Genomic DNA, 20,517 nt, shown 5'->3' on the forward strand with positions numbered 1-20,517 from the left:
AAGGCCATACGATTACCATGAATAGTTTAGACACATCCAATTCATGCCTGGAGTTGGGGAAGGTGTCTATAGCAATGAAGGGCCCTGTGTCTCTACCTGAACAGAACAGCCTAGACAAGAAGGGAATGGGTGTTGAAAAGTGTAGCAGACACTGTTACATGACAACTCAGTGCCCATTCCCCCTGTTTTCCTTACTAACAGAACCCAATCTTTTTTTTTTTTAATGTGGTTTTCTTTTTTGGGGGGGGGTTAAGATTTTATTTATTTATTTGCGTGCATGTGTGCATGCAAGATAGAGAGAGCATAAGCAGGGGGGAGGGGCAGAGGGAGAGGGAGAAGCAGACTCCCTGCTGAGCAGAGAGCTTGATGCGGGGCTCAAGCCCAGGACCCTGAGATCATGACCTGAGCTGAAGGCAGACACTTAACTGACTGAGCCACCCAGGCGCCCCCAGAACCCAGTCTTATTTGCCCAGTAAATACAGTCCCAAAGTCTTTTGTCCTATGACCCAGGTGTGGTTTTGAGTAACAGAAGAGTTAACTATAATATTTAAACAAGTAAGTGGTTTAACTGTTCTTCATAACAAGAAACCCAAGTGTGGGCTGTCCAGTGCTGTAGAATGACTCAGTGAAGACATTAAAGATCCAGGATCCTTCCTCGCCTTGTATCTACAGTTAGCATGTGGCCTCCATTTCCATGATGACAGGATGGCCCCTGCACTTCCAGGCACCATGTCCGTGCTCCAGATGCAGAGGTGAAATAGTTTGCCAGATAAGATACAGTTTGCCCAGTTAAATTTGAATTTCGTATAAACAATGAGTAATCTTTTTGGTATAAGTATGTCCCAAATATTGCATGGGACATACTTACACTGGGAAGTATTAATTGTGTCTATAGAACTCAGATTTAACTAGGAAAACTCTATTTTTATTTGCTAAATCTGGCAACCTTATCCAGGGAGGAAGAAGAAGGAAAAATGGAGGAGCTTTCTTCTGCAGAGGCTTCATCCAGGAAGGGTATCTTTTCCTAGATTCCTTCTCCTATATCTCTTTAGCGATTGCTGAAGGGCATTTGGGGGAAGTGGTTATTTTTAGTCAGCCACATTGCTGCCCTGAATAAAATCAGAGCAGAAAGGGGGATGGACATCAGGCAGGTAGTTAGCAGTGACAAATCCTCATCTCTCCAAATAGTTACATCCAATGTAGAAATTAAAAATATTTAATAACCCATATGGCATTGACACTGACCAGTTGGAATGGATACCTGAACACCAGCCACAAACAGCAATGTACGCATAATACTGCACACTGGTGGAATACCAACCCTGCATATATCACAGTTTTTGGTTAAATTAATATTCATTTTTATTTATTATGACTAAATACTGCTCACATTTGAGTTACACAGTGTTCAATGATCACTTTTCCTTTCCATGGACTCTTTATTCTTGAAAGAATCTTGGGATCCTCTCAACAGTGAAACACATCCAGATAATTGATCAGTTTCAGGTTTTTCTTCGGGAACCCATGCAGAGCCTGATCTAAGATGCACGCACTGTTCTCTGGACCGCTACACAGCTTCTTCCCAGGGACTCCTGTGTCAGTCTTTTGTGGTGAATCTCATTTTCTAGGTGTTCTATTCCTTCCTTAGATGCTCTTCCATCTTGCTGGAGTTCTTCCTTCAACCGCTTCCTGAAAAAAGTGCATAAGCAGTAAAATTTTAAGACATTTCTTGTCCAAAAAATGCCCCTTTTTCTACCCTCACATTTGATATTTTGGTTAGAACTGGAAATCTAGGTTGGAAATAATTTTTTGTCACTTTTGGAGGCATAACTCCATTGTCTTACAGCTTGCATTGTGTCTGATGCCAGTTCTCACATCTGATACTTTGTAGGTGACTTATTTTCTTCTTCTGGAAGGTTTTTAAGGTCTTTTTTTTTTTTTTAAGATTTTATTTATTTATTTGAGAGAGAGAGAATGAGAGAGAGAAAGCACATGAGAGGGGGGAGGGTCAGAGAGAGAAGCAGACTCCCCGCCGAGCAGGGAGCCCGATGCGGGACTCGATCCCGGGACTCCAGGATCATGACCTGAGCCGAAGGCAGTGGCTTAACCAACTGAGCCACCCAGGCGCCCTAAGGTCTTTTTTATATGTAATATTTTAACACATCATAATGATGTCACTTGGAGTGGATTTTGTTTTAAATTCATTTTCCTGGGTCTCAGCAAGTTCTTTCCACCAGGAAATTCAAAAGCAGCAGTTTTGGGAAATATTCTCCTGTCCTTGATAATTTCCCCTCCATTTTTTTTATTTTATTTATTTATTTTTAATCTCTCTTTGAGAGCTTCTATTGCTTTGATGTTAGACCCCCTGGATTGGTCCTCTGATTTCCCTGCCTTTTTCCTACTGTTTAGAAAATTATTTGTATTTGTGCTGATTTTTTTTTCTGATCTCTCTTTGAGAGCTTCTATTGCTTTGATGTTAGACCCCCTGGATTGGTCCTCTGATTTCCCTGCCTTTTTCCTACTATTTAGAAAATTATTTGTATTTGTGCTCTATTAGCTCACCTCTTTTTTCAACTTTATGTTCCAACTCTTTCACTGAAATTTTTCTTCTAACATATCTTTAATTTTCAAGAGTTATTTCTTATTCTTTAAAAGTTCCAGGTTATAGCATTTTACTTTTCTTTTTGTCATAGATACAAGGTCTTATCTAGTCTACTTGAAGATGTGAATTATATGCTTTTTAAATGGTTTTTTGGCTGCCTAGATTGCTCCTGTTTCCTTGGACTTCCTCTTTTCCTGCTTGTTTTGGTCTCTGTCATTCTGGTGATTCTTGGCTGGCCATGATTTTGGAGTGAGCTGCCAAACAACTGTTTGACAGGCTGGACTTATTGAATGATAGACTCATGGTGGGCAATAGGGTGGAGCTCTAACCATAGAGCTCCCCAAAATATCAGGATCTGTAAGTCCTCCAATCTCCCACCTGGAGTGTGTAAACTTCATTAGTGTTGTAGGGGTCAAGTAAGCAGAGGCCTGAGTGGCTAACTGCCTTTGCTTAAATCCTCTCCCCACCCCACAATGAAATGACTCCTTCTTGTCCTTAGTTATCCAGAGGTCTTCGGGTTTAACCCCTCCATATTCTAGAAGGGGGCGCATTCTAGGAGACTGGAGCCTAGGAGAGAGATCTGAGGGTTTAACTGACTCCTTATGAAGATTTTCAACCAACTCTTCTGCTTTTAGTCCAACCCTGTATTCCTTGTCTTTAGATGTATCTACTGCTTCCAATTTCCTTTTTTCTACTTTTGAAAACCATTTTGTATCAGTTAGAGACTATCTAATCCTTGAAGGTTCAGATAAAACTTTTTTTTTTCAAAGATTTTATTTTATTTATTTGACAGAGAGAGACATAGCGAGAGAGGGAACACAGCAGGGGGAGTGGGAGAGGGAGAAGCAGGCTTCCCGCAGAGCAGGGAGCCTGATGTGGGGCTCGATCCCAGGACCCTGGGATCATGACCTGAGCCAAAGGCAGACACTTAACGACTGAGCCACCCAGGCGCCCCGGATAAAACATTTTTTAAAAACTATTTTCTTCTGGTGTTTATTTTTTTTCACTATAGAAAAAAATTCAGACATAACAAAAATAAGAAAAAATGATAATCCTTTTGTACCTATAATCCAGCTTCAATAATTATCCATGGGGCATGGGAAAGACTGTTTGTAATGACTTCCCCATAAACATTTCAGTTAATGGTTATTAGTTAGTCAAGGTTTTCTAATTTCTTTTAAAGTCAATTTTAATCACTTCTATTATTTTTCTAATAAAATATCCATTTATCAGCCTCATAGCTAAGAACTTTAATTCCAGAAACAGATTGTCTGGGTTTAAATCTCTGTTCTTCCATTTGGGCAGTCAGTTAAGCTCTTGTGCCTCAGTTTCCTCATCTGTAAAATGGGAATAATAATGTTACTTATCTCATAAGGTTGTTGAGAAGACTCAATTAAGTCATACAATGCAGAGCATTTAATATAGTTCCTGGTACATAGAAATGGTAATTATTATTATCAAAGCTAAAATGTATTGGCATGAAGTTTTTCATGGCATTCACTTTTAATTTTTAAATTCTCCACTATATTTTTAGTTATGTCTCTTTTTTATTCCCAATATTGTTTACTTGTGAATATTCTTTTTTCTTCTTGATTAGTTTTGCATAGTTTGCCTATTTTAATAATCTTTCAAATAATTGCCTTTGGATTTATTAACCATCTATTCTTATTTCTATTTCATTATTTTTTGGTTTTATATTTTATATTTACATTTTTCTACTTTCTTTGGGTTTTCTCTTGTTTTTATTCCTATGTTCTTTAGTTGAATGCTTATCACATTTACTTTCCTTCTTTCCTCCCTCCCTCCATCCCTCTTTCCTCCCTCCCTACTCTCCTTCCTTCCCTGTTTCCTCTAAATATGTTGCATCCCATAAGTTTCAATATTTAGTAGTTGTAATTGTTGAGTTCTAAATATTTAATAACTTCCATTGTGGTTTCTTATTAAACCCATGAGTAGAAATTACTTTTAGTCTAAAGTTATATGTGTGTGTGTTTAAGACTATCTTACATCTTACACACATATACATATATATGTATATATATTTATATATATATATTATATATACATTCTTGCTATAGAAGTATGATACAGAGTCTTTGAAATTTACTAAGGCTTTCCTGTGAACTAGATATGTGCTTTCTTTCTTTTTTTTTTTTTTGAAGATTTTATTTATTTATTTGACAGAGAGAGACACAGTGAGAGAGGGAACACAAGCAGGGGGAGTGGGAAGGGGAGAAGCAGGCTTCCGGCTGAGCAGGGAGCCCGATTGGGGCTCAATCCCAGGACCCTGGGATCATGACCTGAGCCAAAGGCAGACGCTTAACGACTGAGCCACCCAGGAGCCCCTAGATATGTGCTTTCTATAAATGTCCCATTTGTACTTGAAAGAGAGATCTGTTCTTTATTTGTTAGAGATAGATATTTGAACTTCTCCAATTTGTTTATATATTCTTTTGCCTTAAATTTTTCATCTGCTTTAAGGTCTCCTACTGTGGGTGTGGATTTGGCCATTTCTCCTTGAAATCCTACCTTTTTGTGTCGTATATATTTTGAGGCTGTGTTCATCTTTTATAGTTATGAAGGTGGAAGAAGAGAAGGCTGGGGTAGGGAAGCTGGACCCTGCTAACTACAGGAGGAGATGTCAGGATCAGGAAGGTAAGGTCATCCTGAGAACTTGATGCAAATCCTAGGAGGGTCTGCCAGTTTCTTAAATATCCTTATAACACCCCTCCAGCGGAGGGATCTAGGAGAGCTGGTCCCTTTCCCTGACCTACCCACAGTGTCTTCTCTGGATCCAATGGGACCAGGTTTCACTGTGTCTTAAAGAGACCACATAGTGGGCAGAAGACAGGAAACTGGCACTTTGTTTCTATGAATTAGGGCATAGCATCCCCAACACAAAATTAAACTTACCTAATTTTACAAGATCTACAAATTATACAAGATGCCACTATTATATAGATTCTAAAAATGGCAGCTCAGTTAAAACTAGTGCAAGAGAATATTGAGTGGGGGTATCTGTTGATCCAAAATTGCTGACTCAGAGGCCCTAAGTTCCTACACTCTACAGAGAAGCAACCACGGGACTTATGAAGAGGCAACCAGACAGGCTACTGCCCTGCCACTGCCCCTGTCCCACTTGGAGGGAAACACTAATCTCACTGCCCAGCTGGATGCTTGCTGAGCTTCAGAATGTGTAGAGCCATTCTGGGGCTGTGAGTGGAGAAGAATGCAGTTGAGGAGTTCCTAGGAGAACTTGGCATTGTCCTGAGCCAAACTGCCAGATATTTACAGTGAATGGAGAGGTATCGCAGAGTGAAGGAGGAAGCTTGGGAGAGGGCTAGCCGTTCTCTATAGTTCAACAGCTACACAGCCACACTCTGATGATTATGATGGGAGCCAGGATGAAAAGGGATAAGTTAGATCCAGTGCAAATATTTTCATGATAGCTATCTCCCCTAATTTCTTTAATAAGCATAGTCTTCATGTGTATAGCCCTTACAATTTTCTAATCATGTTCCCATATACCATCCCATTCTATCTTCTCAAAAACCTTGCCCAGACAGTAGAGAAGGGATTTTATTCCCACATTACAGGTGAGGACACTGGGTCCTTGAGAGGCAGATGTCCATGGCCATAGAGCAAGTGAAGAACAAGCCAGGGAACATCCAGGGCAGGTGACTCTTGGCAGAGGCCTTTCTGATATATCAGCTGCTTCTCATTTCTGTTCCTGGCCTCAACAGTGGAGAATAGGAACTCATCTGCTAATCCCTTAGATGAAACTACTTACCTCTTACTGATATCCATGGCTTACTTGAATGACAGCTTGCTTAAGAAATGGTAGAATCGAGCAAGGGAAGTCACACCATCCTGGAGGGAGCAGAGGGAAGGAAGGAGGAGCACCAGTCATTCTGATATTGGTCCACTAGAAAGCAAGGCTGTACTTCATAAAAATCTCCACCTCACATTCCTCGTTACAACCTAGAAAGACTGGAGGTTCAGAAGAGTGAGCAGTGAGGTAAGCTCGGGTGAGCTGGGCTCTAAAGAGATTTGGACACTGACATCCAGATAAACTCACTTTCCCATGGCTAGGAATGACTCATAGTCTTTTCACTAGAGTAGACACTCAACATATCTCTAAAGGGCTTAGTTAGATATATTCTCCAAGGTTCAGCTTGATGTGGTTTCTGTGATACCTGCAGTCAATGAATGCCCAGACATCAGCATCTGCATTTCAGGAGTTTGAGCCGAGAGGCAGACCTCCCCTCCAAGGAAAATAAAATCAAGTTAATGTAGATCTTGACATAAGAACACAGAGTCTAATTTCCCATTCTGCAGCAGCTTTCAACTCTCAGTTGCCATCCTTGGGCTTCAAAAATACAGTAGTCCCCGCCTTATCTGTGATTTCACTCTCTTCAGTTTCAGTTACCCATATTCAACCATGGTCTGGAAGCAGGTGGGTTCTCTTTCTGACACATCATCATCAGGTCAGTAGTAGCCCAACACTATGTCACAGTGCCTATGTCATTTATCTTACTTCATCTCATCATAAAGGCATTTTATCATCTCACATCATCACAGGAAGAAAGGTGAGTGCAGTACAATAGGATATCTTGAGAGAAAGAGAGACCTCATTCACATAACTTTTATTATCATATATTGTTACAGTTATTCTATTTTATTATTATTATTGTTCATCTCTTACTATGCCTAATTTATAAATTAAACTTGATCACAGGTATGTATGTGTAGGAAAAAGAATGGTATATATAGGGTTCAGTGCTATGTGCAGTTTCAGGCCTTCACTAGGGAACTTGGAGCATATCCCCTGTGGAAAGGGGGAACTACTGTAGTTACAATAATATTTTTTGGCCAGCCTGCTCTTTGGAAAATTGTCACCATGGAATTTCAGGCTCAAACTTACCCTAAACTAGTAGCTCTCAAACATTCTTGCTGCAGTTCACATAAGCAGAAAAAAAGATCTTCCCACTCATTTTATCCCACCCATTCTCATTTCTCTTCAGAAAGAAGAAAAAAAGAAAAGAGAAGAAAGTGTAAAGGTCCAGGAGGAAAGTAACTTTAGTATTCAGGAAGGGGAGCGATGAGTAGGTGAAGCACAGGGAATTTTTAGGCTGGTGAAACTATTCTGTATGATACTGTAATAGTAGATGCATGTCATTATGCATTTGTCAAAACCCATAAAACTATACAACACTAAGAGTGAAACTTAATGTAAACAATACACTATAGTTAATCATAACACATCAATATTGGTTTATTAATTGTAACAAATGTACCACACTAATGCAAGTTGTTAATAATAGGGTAATCTATTCATAGCAATAAATGTCTACATTAAGAAAAAAGAAAGAGCCCAAGTAAACAACCTAATTTTACACCTCAAGGAACTAGAAAAAGAAGAACAAACTAAGCCCAAAGTTAATAGAGGAAGGAAATAACAAAGATCTGAGAAAAAACAAGTAAAATAGAGACTAAAAAGGCAATAGAAAAGATCAATGAAACTAAGAACTGGTTTCTCTCTGTCAAATAAAGAAATAAAATCTTTAAAAATAAATAAATAAAAAATAAAAAGACAAACAAAATAGACAAATCTTTAGCTAGACTTATCAAGGGGAAAAAAAGAGAAGACTCAAATAAAATTAGAAATGAAAGAAAAGACATACAACTGAAAGCACACAAATACAAAAGATCAAAAGAGACTACCGTGAACAATTATATGAGAACAATTTGGACAACTTAAAAGAAATGGATGAATTCCTAAAGATACAACTTACCAAAAATAAGTAGTGAAGAAATAGAAAACCTGAACAGACCAATTACTAGTAAGGAGATTGAATCAATAATGAAAAACCGCCCAACAAACAAAAGTTCAGGAACAGATGGCTTACCTGGTGAATTCTACCAAACATTTAAATAAGAATTCATACTAATCATTCTCAAACTCTTACAAAAAAATAGAAGAGAAGGGAACACTTTCAAATTCATTTTATGACACTAGCATTACCTGGATATCAAAAACAGACTAGGATACTACAAGAAAAAAAAATTACATGCCAATATCTCTGATGACCAAAGGTGCAAAAATCCTCAACAAAATATTGGGAAACCAAATTCAACAATACATTAAAATGGTCTTGCTCCATGATCAAGTAGAATTTATTTCAGGAGTGCAAGGATAGTTCAAAACCTGCAAATCAATCAATGTGGTATACCCCCATTAACAAAATGAAGGATAAAGATCATATGATCATCTCAATAGGTGCAGAAAATGTATCTGACAAAATTCAACATCTATTCATTATCAAAAATCTCAACAAACTTGAGTATAGAGGGAATGTACCTCAACGTAACAAAGGCCATATATGACAAGCTCACAGCTAACATCATACTCAACAATGAAAAGCTGAAAGTTTTTCCTCTAAGATCAGGAACAAGGTCAGGATGCCCATTCTCACCACTTTTATCCAACATTGTACTGGAAGTCCTAGCCAGAGCAATTAGTTAAGAAAAAGAAATAAAAGGCATTCAAATTAGAAAGGAAGAAGTTAGAAAGGAAGAAGTAAAACTGTTTCTATTTGATGTGATAAATATATATGGAAAACCCTAAAGACTCAACCAAAACACTGTTAGAACTAATAAACAAATTCAGTAAAGTTGCAGGATACAAAATCAATATACAAAAATTAATACAAAAAGGTACATTTCTATATACTAATAATGAAATAACAGAAGGAGAAATTAAGAAAACAATTCTATTTACAATTTATGACAAAGGAACCAAGAATATACAATGGGGAAAAGATGATCTCTCTGATGACAAAACTGGACAGCCACATTCATAAGAATAAAATTGGACTACTATCTTACACCACACATACACACAATTCAAAATGGGTAAAAGTCTGATGTACGACCTGAAACAACAACATTCCAAGAAGAAAACACAGAGGGTTAGCTCCTTGGCAGTCTCGGCAATGACAGAGAAGACAAATAGTGTATGATCTCATTTATATGTGGAATCTAAAGAATCAAACTCATAGAAACAGAACAGATTAGTAGTTGCCAGAGGCAGGGGCTTGGGGGTGAGCAAAAGGGGTGAAAGTAGTCAAAGTTACAAACTTCCAGTTATAAGATAAATAAGTTCTGGGGATGGAATGTACAGCATGGTAAGTATAGGTAGCAATCTTATTGTATATTTGAAAGTTGCCAAGAGAGTAGATCCTAAAAGTTCTCATTGCAAGAAGAAAAGTGCAGCTATGTGGGGTGATGGATGTTAACTAGGCTTCTTGCGGCAATCATTTTGCAATATATACATCTATCAAATTAGTATGTTGTACACCTTACACTAGTACAATGTTATTTGCCAATTATACCTCAATAAAAAATAATAGGAGAAACTGTTTGTGGAGTGGGGGTCTGGTAGTGGTAGGATGGAAGTCCAAGTTCCTATGTACTATCTGCTCAATTATTCTGTAAACATAAAACTAAATCTATTGATTATTTAAAAAACTGTTGTCCAATTCAAGCCAACACTGATGAAACACTGATGGCAGAATGTCCATCCTGAGAGCTGAGAGAATTGCAGCTACTTTTTGTGTGCAAAGATCCAGTTGGGGCTTTACAGAGCAGCCAGGCTTCTTAGTGGAATTTGAAATTAAGGTTCTTGGTGATTCCAGTTCTTGAAAATTCTAGGATACAAAACCAGTTTTGAGAAATCCTTAGTAACTCACTCTTCTGGTAAGTAGTTTATGTAGTCTTTGGTTGTGAGTAAAAGTGGCCCTCGATGAAAATACACAGGGCTTTCCCAAAGGGGGCGTTGGCGTTTTGGACTAAATCTGTGACTCACAGAGGGACTCTCTCCCAGGCCATGTGTCATAAGCCTTATGCGGTTACTGCCATTCTGGACAAGCAAGAACAGAGTGATGGGAATTCTGTTCACTCTCACTGAGTTCTAACTATAGCACCAAGGGTATCGTTTCCAGCAACTGTTGAGTTGTTCAGAAATGGAATTCCATCAAACCCAAGACTCGGGGCAGTGGCCCTGGCCAGGAATCCCATGTCTCCCATTCTGCTTTGGTGGCCCTAGCTCTTTGTAACTGGAGGATATTAAGGAGAAATGCCCATTTTCAGTAATCCTTGCCTCCCCCGCTCTTTTGTGCTCTGCCCACAGACTGCCGTTCCATCCACATTGGGCTTTCAGTCCCCAGTTACCCTCAAAGGAAGAGAGACCAGCAGGGACGTCTTCCGGGCCTGCAAAAGGTCTGCTGGGGCCTGCAGCCAGACAAACCACAGCAGGAGCTGACTGGCACGGGCAGCAGGGGAAGCAGCAGGGACAGCAATGTGGATCATGTCAGCAGGACCCGTGAGTTCTTGAGGGGTGCATTTGGTGGGAACCACCTGCTGGGGAGCCCAGATGGGGCGACAGGGCAGGGAGATTCTCTGGAGACTGGGGTCAGGGCTCTCAGCGCCCTGTGCTCTGCCACCCCCACAGACCGACCTCCCTGCCCAGGGACACCTTTAGTCAGGCTGAGCCCCGTCTCTCTCTGGGGACTTTGAGTCTTCTGCTCTGATCCATTCCAAGCTGATTTCATCATTTAATTATTTTCCTCACTTCCAAATTCTTAGGGGCCACACAGCCATTGCCCTAACCACAAATATGACACTTTGGCAGGAGGCATTGTGCTCAGTAAACTGAATTCCACATCACATTACCTCCACCCTCTTTCCTCACCTGAGCTTGAAGGAATGGTACAGAATTGTCTAGGCACCTGCGTGGTAGCTTGCAGACCCCTCGGAAGCTCTCTCCCAAGTCAGCAAATCCCCTGAGGCCTGCTGCTGCTGCTGTAGAAATCAGTTCTGGGCTGATTAAAAATCAGTCTTTTGTTCCTTCCTGTGGAAAGAAAAGTATCAGTCTTAAGTGAAAAGACTGGAATCCTTGGAGCCCAGCTATGACATTTTATTCTTTTGAGACTTTTCTGTTTCTAGGGACGTGATTTCACCCCAGCATATTCTAAATCTGCCCAATAAATGGTATTTCATTGGTCTCTATTACATATTTCCACTGTCTTGAGCAAGGCAAAATTAGTTATTTTCCCATCTAAACCTTCAAAGGAATGTCAGAGGCAGTAACAGTGTCTCAGCATCCCTGTAGGAAGAGATCTGACATACATGCTCCCAAAGGCCAACTGAGTCACCCCCAACCTTGCAGCTGCCCTGAACAACTGCTCTCCTTGGCACCAAGTCTACCAAGTCCTGTGGCTTTTCTAGAGTAAACGTGTCTATGTGGGAGATGGGTTAATGGGAGTCCTTTGGAGCTGTCTAGCGTAAGAGATGAGCACTGATGAAGCCATGCATGCATACCTGGGCCAGCTCAGGGGTGGGAACATCAGAGACCCAGAGAAGAGCAAGCCTGCGGGGAAGACCTCCTGCTCCCCATGTTGGATCTGGATGCCTCACCCTCCCTTTTTGGGGCATTCTCCTATAACCCCACCACCTCCCCCACATTTAGGGATGAGGCCTCCTTTTAAAATTGAGTTTGCTGGATTCCTCCTGAGGCAGAGGAGAAACAAATAACATGGTAGGTATGTGGTAGGCACTTAATAGATATTAGTTCAACTAATACACATTAACCCAATTTAAGAGCAAGGACCCCAAATCTTTTTCTTCTACAAGTGGATATTGGTTTGGTTTGGATGTCCTCATTGGTACCAAGGGCTTATGAGATCCTTCTGGTGGGAGGGATGTGAAAAATTATTAAGGTCTTCTTCTACTTGCCCGGTATTAACTCTGGGGTCATCAGAAGATCAAAACCACCCCAAGAGGAGCAGTAAAAGAGAGAAAGGCTGTTTTTCAGTCAGGCATTTGAGCCTCATATTGAGCCTCATTCCAAGGCCTTAGGATCAAGGATATATTTCATGTGGCCTTCCGTTCTCATTTCTGATGAGGAAGGAGCAAGGGTTGGGACAGAACACATATTTGTCTCTAAAGCATCTCCTCCATGAATAGTTCCTGAAACAGGCAATTTCCAGCATAGGTGCAAAGATGGTTAGGGTTCTTTTAGAGTTTGAAGCTTTAAAATGGGGTGGCTTCCTTGCCTTTGTGTACCTTACAGATTTGTGTCTTGGAAGGATACAACTTGGAGAGAGACGGGGGAAAGGAAAACAGAAAAGGAGAAAGAATGAGGATCATTCTAGACTTTATATGCCCCCTTTGGGGTGGGGGTCAGGCAGGAAAGCAAATTAAAATATATTTCCCAAAGGAAGCATGTATTTTCTTTCTCTTCTTGTACTTTGACACTTTAAAACCTGGATCTCCTGGAATTATCAACATATATAGCATTCCCTCCCCAGCCATGAGAGCTATTCTAAAAACAAAAAATCCTGTTAGAAGAGAATCCTGAGTTAGTGACCTTAAGACCTTGAGGGGAATTTGGGGTTGAGAGTTCAAGTTTGCAAGTGAACCAATGAGGATCCTAATAAAGAAAGTTTTCATAAACCATGCGTTAGCCAGGTTTACCTTATTCCTGGAGAATTAGCTAAAGTGGACTCTAGTCTCCATGGCCTCATCCTGGGGGAGGTCCACGTCTTTGCCGAAATTGCTGTGTATTCCCAGGGGCTGCCAATCTCAGTGTCACCCTGGCTCCAAGTCCCTCCCTGGTGGGCTTGTCATCTCCCTGTGTTTCACCTCCTATACCTGTCCTCTGCCTTCACCTCCAGGCCAGCTCAGGCATGGAGTTCAGACCTTCTTTGGTTCCCCCCAAATTGGTTACATATGGCATACATGTGAGTGGCAGGCTTTGCCAGAGGTTCGGAACCAAGTTTAACGTTGCAGAGATACACAATTTTTAAAAATGAGATACTAGACATCCCTGTTCTTAAAAATCCTCTGGCCACTGGAAATTTCCCACTGAGTGTTTTTCTCTGCAGTTCCAGCCTCTTACCATATTTTGGGGGCCTCCTGCCCAGCCCCTGTCCCCTCCCGAGTTCCCTCACATCTCCTTGCTTTCAGCGCTGAGCCCCCTCCTCACACACACACCCAGTCCCCTCACTTTTCAGTCACATCAATTTCTCTTCCCGCCCCTCCTTGACTCAGGGCCCATTTTCATGCAGCTGAGGCCACATAACGGGTTGACCTAAACACGGAGACCATCTCCTTTAAGTCTAGCCCTTCAGCAGCCTCAAAGACCTGAAAGAGGCTTGATGCTGCCTTCTCCCCCTTCTCCCTCCCCATGGGCCTCTGCAGGCCATGTCAGGATTCCCTGTGTGACTCGGGGCCCCCCATATCCCCGATGGCCTCGGCAGGAGAAGCAGCAACTGTCTTTTTTTATTTTAAATCACGATTCTTCACTTTACTGCATTTATAGTCACTAAAACAAAACAATAAAAGCCACATGCTAATTGAAGACTCTCAGTAACATTTCACACACCTTAAATGATAAATAATGGATATGGTACAGTCAATCACCTTTTACTATTTTGGCTCCCCAGAAATGTCAGAACCTCCTCCTCCAGAGCTCCAGTAGATGAATGTCATTGTTCTCTTTTCTCTGGGGGGGGGGGGGTCTCCTGCAAATGCTCAAGGTCACTCTGATTTCCTACTGAGGTTGATGCCCTTCCCGGGGTAGGCTAAGGGATCTCTTATTTGAATTTGGGTAAAAGTCTCGCTTGCCCAACACACCAAGATCTTCCAGCCTTGGTTCCATCCACGAGCCTGTAGGGGACCAGGAGTGCACTTGCCAGGCTCTGCCGGGTCCTCGGTCCCCTGACACAGCTCCTCGGCCAGGGCCACGACCAAAGTTTCTTTTCCTGGACCTTCCTTCTTGTCTTGCTTTTGGCCTGCTCTGCCATTGCTTTACTCCCCTCTTTCACGGATTCCCCATTCTTTCTTATTCTAACTATTCTTACCACAGTGTCTCAACGTACTTTATAACTCTTACACTTGGCGGTTTTTAAGAAGGTACACAGAAGAAAATTTCCATACCCTAGAATTTCATATAAGGGGCACTCGTGATTAAGAAGGTAATTTGATCACAAGTAACAGAAACTTATCTGAGCTGGCTCGGGCAAGGAGAGAATGTGTGTGTGTGTTGGGGGTGGGGGGTTGATATCCTAAGATCAAAGAAGCCTCTCACGGTCCCAAAGCAGAATAAATAGCCAGGCTCAGCGAGTGGACACAGCACCTCTCAATCCCCTCTCTGGGACGGATGGCCTCTTCCCCTGCCTCTCCCGTGGGTCTCCTCCATTCCCCTCCTTCTGTAGCCCTTTCTGTATCTTCTGTGCCCTTGTCTTCCAGTTTACATGCTCTCTCTTCCAAGGCCCCAGCTATCTTAGAGACCCAATTCAAAGTTTCCAGGCTTGGGTCAGATGTCCAATGAACTGTTCGTGGTCTGATGACCTGTAGCCAAGGGGCACAGGTCATACCTTCCACCAACACGGCTGCCAGAGGGTCATCCTTTTGGGGAGGGGTATGGCCTGGGCTGGTATCTCTAAAATTACCCAGGACAGGAGGAATTCCTGTAAACACGAACAGGGGCAGATTCTCTTCTTCTCTCAGAACATTTGGAGTTTTAGGACAGCTTCCTAGACAAAGAACTTTACTGTCCATGAAATTAGGACTTGGGGCCTTCACATAGCCTCTCGAGACCTACCTCACACAATGACTTTAGAACCCTAGGTCAGTCTCCCACTCCCCAATATTCAGTAGCCTTGAGCTACCCAAAGCCCCCACCCAGCTCCACCCCCAGCAGCATTTCCTTGTCCTGGGCTCCTTTCTTGCCAAGCCTAATCCCAGCTGATACGCTCATGAGTGTTAATTGGTGAAATTCATTCACCCAGCAAATATTTATTGAGTGCCCATGCTGTGTGAGCTCTGTGCTGGGGGCCAGCAGCATGAGTGGAGCAAGGCAGACTCCAGCCTTGCAAAGCTGGCTATCTAGAGATCCGTGTGGAGTCCAAGAGAGAGGGTGGGAACCTCTGAAAGGGCTCGTCCAGAGCTCAGGGCCCCAGGACCAACTCCTCATCTTGACTTCCTTACTGCCCTAAATGCCTTCCAGGTCTTTACTGGGAGTTGAAGCCTTGCTGGTTTGTAGTCCCCTAGATCATTTTGTGCTTTGCTCATCCAGTGACTGGACAGTCCCCACTCAATAAAAGCACAATCCTGCTTGCTTCTTTTATTGTGCTTCCTGAAGCTGGCTCTTGCACTGTTATGTTTTGCCCAGGAACTGCTGGTGGGAGTCCAGTCCTCCAGCCGTCACTATGTGACTCTCAGCTGTGTGCTGTCAACCACAGGGGCTATTACCTGTGGCATTTCTCATTATGGGGATTAACTTCTGATGTGCTGCATCCAGTGTGCATTAGAGTCACACTGATCCGGGAGCCCAGCATGTGGTGCGCTAAACCTTCTGTGCGCAGGAGGGAGGGGCAGAGAGAGTGGAAGGGCCTCGGGGTGGAGGGTAGGGAGGTAGCGTGGGAGCAGTATGGGCATTTAGAGGCTGAAAAAGAGTGAGCCCTTGCAGTGTTTAAAAGGGCCAGGCTGATAACTGGTAATAAGGGGGAAAGGCGTCAGACCCGTTGGCAACAACCAGTCAGAGCCGTAGCATTTATTGGGTGACTGGTGTATAACAAGCACTTGGGCCATCCACATCACATATATTATTGCACTTAATGCCCACCACAGTCTAGTGAGGTAGGTGTGATTAGCCCCACTTTATAGAGGGGGAAACTAAGGCTCCAAGAGCTTCATGCTTTGCCAACATCCTACAGCCAGTAATTAGCAGAGTCAGGTGTTGTTCAACCCAGGTCTGGGCTCTTAAAGCACCACAGCAATAAGGAGAATCCCCTGGCATCCTTGGTGATCTCTGTTTGGGTGTTTCTGTGGTGTTTCGGGGTCACCCCCAGCCCCTGACCCGGTGTGGCATGTAGTAGCTGCCCAGTGGCGCTCAGGAGGCGGCGGCCTGACTTCAGCCACATTGCAGTATGACCTGTAAAGCCTAGGAACCTGGGGAGGTGCCTGTCTCCTCCGCGTCCTGTCCTGCTGAGGAGCCCACCATGGCAGAAACTCCTGGGTGGTGGTGTTTGCTTGGAGCCCAGCACCTAAACAGACACCCCTGACCTTCCGCTGCTGTTCCCTCGACTTGAAAGCGGGCATCCTTGTCCCTTGAGCCTCAGGTATGAAAATGTGATGAGTAGGGGTCAGCCGTGGGTGGGTAGTGTGAGTCGGAGGATGTCAGCAGGTTTTGCTCTCCTCTAGGCTGCCCTGGTGGGGCCTTCGGTGGTGTAAACTGGGTTTCCAGTTTCTCATCTGTAAAGGAAAGGGCTTGGATTCGACAGCGGCTAAGCCCCCTCCTAGCCCTGAGACTTAGAGAATTCAGGGCTCAGCGCCCCTTGGAGCAGCAGCCTCCCAGTGACCTCTAATCAACCTTGGCACATTCTAAGTGCTCAGTAAGCGCTTGTTGAACTGAACCCAGGAGATTAGGAGTTTCTCAGCAGAGCAAAATAATTCCCCAGTGGGGTTCACCTCATGCCCTCCAGTGACCAGTTCCTACTGTCTGCGGGCTCTCAGGAAACACCCCCTGAGTGACGCTATTTGGCACTTTGTCGTGGAAGTAGCCGAAGAGGTAGAGGATCAGGAGTTTGGGTTTAGAGTTGGGGACAGGGAGAAACCAGGTGCGTGGAACTTTACTGACCAGGCGTGGTTGCTTTGGAACGCGAGACCCCACAGCAGCCCCCACCCCGAACCGCCCCACCTCCCCTGGGGCCCTGTGCCGCTGAGAGAACAGCCACTCTCCAGCCAGCTCACCTGCGGCCACGGCTCTTAAGGAGGCCCCGGGGAGTCTCCCGGCAAATCCTACCTCTGCCTTTATAAGGGGGCCCGAGGAGAGGTGCCCGGGCTCTCCTGGAGCCCTCATGGGGGAGGGGGACGGGGAGGGGACGGGGCAGTTCCCGCGTTCTCACAGGCCGCGCTGCCAGCGCCCCTGCTGCTGGGAAGGCCCGGCTGCCTGCCCTGGCCTCTGCGGCGCCACTGAGCCCTTCCCTCTGCAGGGCGCTTGAGGACCCCCGCCCCTCACATCGCTCTCTCTCAGTCTCTCTCTCTCTCTCTCACACACACACACACAGTTCTCTCAGGCTCACAGTATCTTTCATTCAGCCTCGGTACGGTCTTGCTCTCTTACACACAGTCTCTCTCACACTTCCTACATCGCTCTTTTCTCCTGCTTACCGCCCGCTCTCGCCACCTCCCCAGGCTTTCCCACCTTCCTCTCCTGTCTCTGTCTCTGTCTCTCTCTGTCTCAGTCTCCCTTTCCCTCTCCTCTCCCCACGCCTCCTGTGGTGCATAACTGGAAACAAAAGCGAGTTTGTTGTGACCCGGTGGGCAAGAGGACATTTGGAAGCAGTGGCCAGGGTGGCAGCAGCAAAAACAGGCTGGGGCCCGAGGCGGTACCAACAGCCGGAGACCCCAGCGCTCAGCTATTCCGGGGAGCAGGTAATGCCCCAGACAGGGCTGCTTCAGGCATCCTGCTGTCTGCCCTGTCTCAGCTCTCCATGATTCTTCCGTCTATTTGTCTTCTTGTCTGGCCTTGAAGGGATGGGGAACTCCAAACTTAGGGAGCAGTAGGCACTAGGATCCAAGGAGTGAGGTGCCCCCCTCTTCAGAGAACCAGCTGGGGTCCAGGCTATCTGGGTTTGGGGGGACTGGGGTCTGAAGTGTCTGGGATCAGGGATAGCTGGGCTCAAAGGTATCTGGCACTGGGAGTGGCTGGGGCCTGGGGTGGCTAGGGTCAAGGGATCTGGGGTTAGGGGTGACTCGCTTCCAGGGCATCTGGCTGAGGAACATGGTAGAACCTAAAAAGGCAGGTGAGGGCCAGATCACAAGGGATATTTTGAGCCATGTCATAGAACCTGGGCTCTCGGTAATACAGAGCCTATTAAGCGTTTTTCACCTGGAGAGTAACATAATCAAATCTACATTTTAAAAGAGTCGTTCTTGAGCTCTGATTCCATGGGGAATTGGTGTGTCCTCTCAGAATCAGAGTCCTAGTCTTCTCCCAATCTAAAGAAAAAAAAAAATACGGTTATTTGTTCAATTGTTAGTTTTTCTTCTATAAAATTTCCTTACCTTTAATGTCTGCTAGCAAGTGTCAGCAATCAATAACCCAATGAAAAGACTTGTTTAAAGTAACAGAAAAATTCAGAAATAAAATTCATCTAAATAAATGAGATAGATTGAGCTATACACAGGTAAATAGTATTTTCTGCTAGTAAAATCATTTCTAAGTCCTATGCAAAATATTTTATGGTGCTGCCCAAAGAGGACCATGACGCTCAGGAGTATGTCACGTGAACATGTTTGAAATGTTTTAAAAACAAACTTTGCTGTCACATAGGAAGTAGGGGTGGATTATGCAACCAGAGGTGGTAGGAGCAGTAGGAGGCTCTCGCAGCGATAGGAACAGGAAATAATGAGAACCTGAACTAAGATGGTGGCAGTGGGTACGGAAAAAAAAGGAGAGAGCTGAAAAGTATTTAGGAAGCAAGGGAAAGAAGTTAGTGTCTGATTGGACATGAATGGTGAGAAAGAGGCTTCAGGAGTGAGTCCAGTGTTTCTTTTCTTTTTTTTAAAGATTTTATTTATTTATTTGACAGAGAGAGAGAGTGGCAGACAGAGGGAGAGTGAGAAGCAGGCTCCCCACTGAGCAGGAAGCCCAACATGGGGCTTGATCCCAGGACCCTGGGATCATGACCTGAGCCGAAGGCAGACGCTTAACTGACTGAGCCACTCAGGCGCCCCGAGTCCAGTGTTTCTTATCTGGATGGCTGGGTAGCTAGCAGTGCTATCATTCAAAACAGAGAAGGGCAGGGTTGGGGTGTTGGAATAAGGAAACCGTTTTGAGTATATTGAGGATGACTTGCAAAGGCTGCGGAACTCCCAGATGGAGTAATCCAGGTGACTGTTGAAAATGCTCCATACAGGCAGGGTCTGGAGACATGGGTGACCTCATCTATAAGGTGACACCATAAAGAATACAAGATGGTGGGGCGCCTGGGTGGCTCAGTCATTAAGCGTCTGCCTTTGGCTCAGGTCATGATCCCAGGGTCCTGGGATTGAGCCCCACATCGGGCTCCCTGCTCAGCAGGGAGCCTGCTTCTCCTTCTCCCTCTGTCTACCACTCTGCCTACTTGTGCTCTCTCTCTGTCAAATAAATAAATAAAATCTTAAAAAAAAAAAAAAACACAAGATGGTACAGAGTGTAGAAAGAGAAAAGAGAAGAAGGCCAAGGAGAGATCTTGGGGAAGATGAAGATTTAAGTAAGACAGGCAAGAGGGGCCAGGGAAAGATACTGAGGAGTCCTCGAAGAGATAGGAAAAAAATATCAAGAAAGTACTGTGTTATGAGAGCCAAGAGTACCATGTCAGTTCAGAGGGAGCAGTCAGGCACCACTGACGACCCAAAGAGATAAGCCAGACCTGTTCGTTTGCTTGGTTTTATTAACTTACTGGTTTGAGAATGAGATAACAAAAGCGATCTCAGGGCATGGTTATAAACTCAGATGCATAACATAAATGAGATTAGCAGGGTAGAGTAGGGCGCAGTGGGGGCTGTGGCAAACTAAAATGTATATGCCCATAACATTGTGTGTCAACTATATTCAAATAAAAGGACTTTTTAAAAAATGCACATGCCCACCTGAAGAAAGCAGCCATCACTCAGCCCTAGTTGATTGGTGCCAAGCAGGAATGTAGGCACGGTCATCAGAGCATCTGAATTTTCAGGAAAAGTCAGAAATCTGGTTGTTATATGAAATCTCACAATTATTTATGTTAGCAACAATTTCAAAAGCTTTTATACTCTGTGAGGGCTAAATTAAACATTATCTTTGAGCTGCTAGTTTGAAATCT

At 43.8% G+C, this 20,517-nt stretch overlaps 1 protein-coding gene across 1 annotated transcript in view; it reads left to right on the top strand.

The window, feature by feature from the left end:
* The first annotated feature begins 5,178 nt into the window (after nt 1–5,178).
* SLC4A5 (solute carrier family 4 member 5) overlaps nt 5,179–20,517 on the top strand; it is an 80,635-nt gene continuing 65,296 nt past the window's right edge. The window contains exons 1-3 of the mRNA XM_044918882.1: nt 5,179–5,242; nt 9,047–9,058; nt 10,794–10,985. Coding sequence (XP_044774817.1) covers nt 5,179–5,242; nt 9,047–9,058; nt 10,794–10,985 — 268 coding nt within the window. The remainder of the gene's footprint in view (nt 5,243–9,046; nt 9,059–10,793; nt 10,986–20,517) is intronic.

This window comes from Neomonachus schauinslandi, chromosome 10 (genome assembly GCF_002201575.2).
Source record: "Neomonachus schauinslandi chromosome 10, ASM220157v2, whole genome shotgun sequence".
In the NCBI taxonomy this organism is placed as follows: domain Eukaryota; kingdom Metazoa; phylum Chordata; class Mammalia; order Carnivora; family Phocidae; genus Neomonachus; species Neomonachus schauinslandi.